At 42.0% G+C, this 6245-nt stretch overlaps 1 protein-coding gene, 1 long non-coding RNA gene and 1 pseudogene across 2 annotated transcripts in view; 2 read left to right on the top strand and 1 right to left on the bottom strand.

Moving 5' to 3' along the window:
- LOC124391284 overlaps positions 1-673 on the bottom strand; it is a 10292-nt gene extending 9619 nt beyond the window's left edge. Inside the window, exon 1 of the long non-coding RNA XR_006926924.1 lies at positions 362-673. This is a non-coding gene — a long non-coding RNA (uncharacterized LOC124391284). The remainder of the gene's footprint in view (positions 1-361) is intronic.
- Positions 674-1226: 553 nt separating this feature from the next.
- On the top strand, positions 1227-1722 carry LOC124391712 (annotated as a pseudogene).
- A 472-nt stretch (positions 1723-2194) lies between these two features.
- Positions 2195-2671, top strand: LOC124391291 (histone H2B-like). Its single transcript, XM_046857770.1, has one exon. The coding sequence runs from the start codon at positions 2240-2242 to the stop codon at positions 2615-2617; it is 378 nt and encodes a 125-aa protein (XP_046713726.1). The 5' UTR covers positions 2195-2239; the 3' UTR covers positions 2618-2671.
- Positions 2672-6245: the final 3574 nt, after the last annotated feature.

Here is a 6245-nt window from a genome sequence, read left to right as displayed (position 1 = left end):
TAATCACTTTTCCTAAACAAATATCACTGGCCTCACAGGACCTTTAAGGAGGATTAGCTGGGAAGTTGTCATTGGGGGTTAAAAGGACAGAGGCTGCAGTAGAAGAACGTAGGGTAGATGCAGTTTCAGCTCATAAATGCAGAACAATGGACCCAGTTAAGGGAATGATGTTCACGAATGATTTGTGAGTTCCTGTTCCTGCACTCATATTTGCATCAGCATCATCTGTCTCTAAAACTTCGTCCTATTGAATTGGATAAATAATATACATATATTTACTCAATGTTCTACAGCCCATGTAGGTACACACAATGCTCACTCATTCTGATGCTTGATGCAAATATTACCATAATCTCCTGACCTATGTGAGAGATGTATGGATAACTGACTACTACTACTACTACTTCTACTACTTCTACTAATTCTACTACTAATACGACTACTACTATTGCTACTACTGCTAATGCAAATAGTACCACATTAATAGAAATAAGAATAATGCTTGTTAATATTAATAACAATCATGGGCCATTCCTACAATAGTCATGCTATATTTCTTGTGTGTTGAAAAGTATAGTACAAGATTAACGCTACTACTACTACTACTACTACTGGTAGTGGTGGGAGCAGGGCAGTGGTAGTCCAGTGGTTAAGGCTCTGGGTTACTGATCACAAGGTCAGCGGTTCAAGCCCCAGCACTGCCAAGCTACCACTGTTGAGCCCTTGAGCAAGGCACTTAGCCCTATCAGCTCCAGGGGCGCCGTACCATGGCTGACCCTGCGCTCTGACCCCAGCTTCCAGATGAGTTGGGATATGCGAAACCTTTTAATTGCATATGTACAGTAGCTCAATATTTTGTCCCCCATCAGGTTTACACCTTTCTGGTCAGTAGTGGCACAGTGTGTAAGTAACTGAAAGCATAGTGTGTGCAATATTTTGCATTCCTCATGATGATATAAGCCTACTTAATGCAACAAGAACTGCAATTTGATTTATACTTCTACTGGAATAAAAATTGCAACTGAGTCAAAACAGTTCTGATTATAATTCTCAATTCAAATATTTGTGTGTTGAACTGCATTGAGTGTACCATGCTGTAAGCAAAAACCAAATTACATCAATTCCACCACATGACTATTACTATTTATATATCACTATGTTTGTGTGGACAAAAAGCCTGAGGAAGTACAAGACTCAAGCATGTTAACGGCTGTGGCTTTGAAGACATTCTTTTGTGTGATCGTTGGTTTTAGGTCCGCCCCCTCGCCTGTTCTCAAGTAGGTCCTGTGGAGAGAGAATAAATAGGCGGGCATTGCGCGGGGCTTCTTTATTGAGCAGCTTGACTTTGTGAGAGCAGCACCATGTCTGGAAGAGGAAAGGGTGGCAAGGACTCGGCAAAGGAGGCGCTAAGCGCCACCGTAAGGTTCTGCGCGATAACATCCAGGGTATCACTAAGCCGGCTATCCGCCGTCTGGCTCGCCGTGGTGGTGTTAAACGTATATCCGGTCTGATCTACGAGGAGACTCGTGGTGTACTGAAGGTGTTCTTGGAGAACGTCATCCGCGATGCAGTCACATACACCGAGCATGCCAAGAGAAAGACCGTCACCGCTATGGATGTGGTGTATGCCCTGAAACGCCAGGGACGCACTCTTTACGGCTTCGGCGGTTAAACGCTTACCTACCAAATAACGTTAACACAACGGCTCTTTTAAGAGCCACCCAAATGTTACAAAATGAGCTATTGTTTCTTTTAGTGTGTGTGTGTGTGTGTGTGTGTGTGTGTGTGTGTGTGGCGAAGAAGGGGAGGAAAGAACTATTTTTTTAAGTCTCTGACTAATAGAATTTGGAATAATTATAGATGAATTCTAATAAGGTAAAACCTTGCACAAACACTACAGTTTTGTCTCAAAGTCTATATATTTATATACTTTATATATATATATATATATATATATATATATATATATATATATATATATATATATATACACATCATATTTGTCTCTGCGTGTGCGCGCACAAAACGGCGGGCAGGGAAACAAAGCGTAGCTCAGGGGCGGGGGAGAGGGAACGGGAGAGGATAGGACGAGGGCGGAGCCTTGTATGACGAGGTTTGGATTTGTGACCAATAATACGACTCCTTTCCCTTGTACGTAATTACAATGCAGGTCTGTAAATAGAGAGGCGGCGAGGCGGCTCTTTTCCATTCTCTCGCAGTTTCCTCGAGAAGCAGCATTATGCCTACTGATCCAGCAAAGACCGCGCCCAAGAAGGGCTCCAAGAAGGCTGTTACGAAGACGGCCGGCAAAGGAGGCAAGAAGCGCAGAAAGTCAAGGAAGGAGAGCTACGCTATCTACGTGTACAAGGTTCTGAAACAGGTGCACCCTGATACCGGCATCTCTTCTAAGGCGATGGGCATCATGAATTCCTTCGTGAACGACATTTTCGAGCGCATCGCCGGTGAGTCTTCTCGTCTCGCTCACTACAACAAGCGGTCCACCATCACTTCCAGGGAAATCCAGACCGCCGTGCGCCTGTTGCTTCCCGGTGAACTTGCAAAGCATGCCGTGTCCGAGGGCACAAAGGCTGTCACCAAGTACACCAGCTCAAAGTAAAGCGTGTACTCGCCGTCTTTAAGATAAAAACCAACGGCTCTTTTAAGAGCCACCCATTTTTTCATACAAAGAGCGGTCTTCTTTGCGGGGGCAGCAATTCTCGCCGCCCGCTGAATATGACCTTTTGTATAACGAGGTAAGTAATCAAACCTTCGCATTAGAGTTACAGTAGTCCAGCATAATTTGAAGTATAGTCATGGCAGCACTGCTTAATTAGCATGAGAGCTATAGTTGCAGAACAGCACAACATGATTTAAATTAGAGCCATAGTAGCACAACATGATTTGAATTAGAGCCATAGTAGCAGAACAGTGTTTCACATCAGGGCCCTAGCAGCACAACATAATTTGAATTAGAACCATAGTAGCACAGCATTATTTGAATTGGAGTCATAGTAGCAGACCATTGTTCTGCTACAGTAGCTCTAATGCTACCTATGTTGTGCTACTATGACTCTAACTCAATATGTTGTGCTGCTAGGGCCTGACGTGAAACACAGTTAGCATTAGAGCCATAGTAGCACAACTTTGTTCTGCTACAGTAGCTCTAATGCTAATGGTGTTTCACACCTGGGCCATAGCAGCACAACATAATTTTAAATTAGAGCCATATTTGCACAACATCTTTTGAACTAGTGCAATGGCAGCACAACAGTGTTTCACATCAGGGCCCTAGCAGCACAACATAATTTGACTCAGAGCCATAGTTGGCCAACATAATTTGAATTAGAGCCATAGTAGCACAACAGTGTTTTACATCAGGGCCCTAGCAGCACAACATACTTTGATTTAGAGCAATAGCAGCACAACGTCATTTGAATTGGAGTTATATTTGGCCAAAATAATTTGATTTAGGGTCATAGTAGCACAACATAGTTCTGCTACTATAGCTCTAATGCTACCTATGTTGTGCTACTATGGCTCTGATTCGAATTATGTTGTGCTGCTAGGGCCTGACGTGAAACACAGTTAGCATTAGAGCCATAGTAGCACAACATGATTTAAATTAGAGCCATAGTAGCACAACATGATTTAAATTAGAGTCATAGTTGGCCAGCATAATTTGAATTATAGTCATAGCAGAACAACATAATTAGCATTCGAGCTATAGTAGCAGTACAGTGTTTCACATAAGTGCCATAGCAGCACACCATAATTTGAATTAGAGCCATAGTAGCACAACATAATTTGAATTAGAGTCATAGTTGGCCAACATAATTTGAATTAGAGTCATATCAGCACTACATAATTAGCATTAGAGCTACAGTGGCACATCAGTGTTTAACATCAAGGCCCTAGCAGCACAACATATTTTAAATTAGAGCCATAGTAGCAGAGCATCATTTGACTTAGAGCCATAGTTGGCCAAAATAATTTGAATTAGAGTCATAGTAGCACAACATAATTAGCATTAGAGCTATAGTAGCAGAACAGTGTTTCACATCAGGGCCATAGCAGCACAACATACTTTGATTTAGAGCAATAGCAGCACAACATGATTTAAATTGGAGTCATAGTTGGCCAAAATAATTTGAATTAGAGTCATAGTAGCACAACATTGTTCTGCTACTATAGCTCTAATGCTACCTATGTTGTGCTACTATGGCTGTTATTCGAATCATGTTGTGCTGCTAGGGCCCTGATGTGAAACACAGTTAGCATTAGAGCCATAGTAGCACAACATGATTTAAATTAGAGCCATAGTAGCACAACATGATTTAAATTAGAGTCATAGTTGGCCAGCATAATTTGAATTATAGTCATAGCAGCACAACATAATTAGCATTAGAGCTATAGTAGCAGTACAGTGTTTCACATCAGGGCCCTAGCAGCACAACATAATTTGAATTAGAGTCATAGTAGCAGAGCATCATTTGACTCAGAGCCATAGTTGGCCCACATGATTTGTATTGAGTCATATCGGCATTACATATTTAGCATTAGGGCTATAGTAGCAGCACAGTGTTTTACATCAGGGCTCTAGAGGCACAACATATTTTAAATTAGAGCCATAGTTGGCCAAGATCATTTGGATTAAAGTCATAGTAGCACGACATAATTAGCACTAGAGCTGTAGTAGCAGCACAGTGTTCCACATCAGGGCCCTAGCAGCACAACACAATTTGAATTAAAGTCATAGTAGCACAACTTTGTTCTGCTACAGTAGCTCTAATGCTACCTATGTTGTGCTGCTAGGGCCCTGACGTGAAACACAGTTAGCATTAGAGCTCCAGTAGCAGCACAGTGTTTCACATCAGGGCCCTAGCAGCACAACATGATTTTAATTAGAGCCATAGTTGGCCAACATAATTTGACTTGGAGTCCTAACAGCACTACATAATTAGCTTCAGAGCTATAGTAGCAGCACAGTGTTTCACATCAGGGCCCTAGAGGCACAACATATATTAACTTAGACCCATAGTTGGCCCACATGATTTGTATTGGAGTCATATCAGCATTACATAATTAGCATTAGAGCTACAGTGGCACATCAGTGTTTAACATCAAGGCCCTAGCAGCACAACATAATTTCAATTAGAGCCATAGTAGCACAACATAGTTAGCATTAGAGCTATAGTAGCAGAACAATGTTGTGCTACTATGACTCTAACTCAAGTTATGCTGTGCTGCTAGGGCCCCGATGTGAAACACAGTTAGCATTAGAGCTCTAGTAGCAGTATAGTGTTTCACACCAGGGCCCTGTAGCCACATCAGGGCTGGGGTCCCTAGCAGCACACCATCATTTGAATGAGAGCCATAGTAGCACAACGTACTTTGAACTAGAGTCATATCAGTACTACATAATTCTCATTAGAGCTATAGTAGCAGAACAGTGTTTCCCACTAGGGCCATAACAGCACAACATGATTTGAATTAGAGCCATAGTAGCAGAGCATAATTTGACTTAGAGCCATAGTTGGCCAAGTTCATTTGGATTAAAGTCATAGTAGCACGACATAATTAGCACTAGAGCTGTAGTAGCAGCACAGTGTTCCGCATCAGGGCCCTAGCAGCACAACACAATTTGAATTAAAGTCATAGTAGCACAACATTGTTCTGCTACAGTAGCTCTAATGCTACCTATGTTGTGCTGCTAGGGCCCTGACGTGAAACACAGTTAGCATTAGAGCTCCAGTAGCAGCAAAGTGTTTCACATCAGGGCCCTAGCAGCACAACATAATTTGAATCAGAGCCATAGTTGGCCCACTTAAATTGACTTAGAGTCATAGCAGCACTACATAATTAGCATTAGAGCTATTTTAGCAACACAGTGTTTCACATCAGGGCCCTAACAGCACACCATAATTTAAATTGAAGCCATAGTAGCAGAGCATCATTTGACTTAGAGCCATAGTTGGCCAACATAAATCGGATTATAGTCATAGCAGCACAACATAATTAGCATTGGAGCTATAGTAGCAGCACAGTGTTTCACATCAGGGCCCTAGCAGCACAACCGAATTTGAATTAAAGTCATAGTAGCACAACATTGTTCTGCTACTATGGCTCTCATGCTACCTATGTTGTGCTACTATGGCTGTTATTCGAATCATGTTGTGCTGGTAGGTCCCTGATGTGAATCACAGTTAGCATTAGAGCTATAGTAGCAGTACAGTGTTTCATATTAG

Source organism: Silurus meridionalis, chromosome 9 (genome assembly GCF_014805685.1).
Source record: "Silurus meridionalis isolate SWU-2019-XX chromosome 9, ASM1480568v1, whole genome shotgun sequence".
In the NCBI taxonomy this organism is placed as follows: domain Eukaryota; kingdom Metazoa; phylum Chordata; class Actinopteri; order Siluriformes; family Siluridae; genus Silurus; species Silurus meridionalis.
This window is presented reverse-complemented; position numbering and strand designations above follow the sequence as displayed.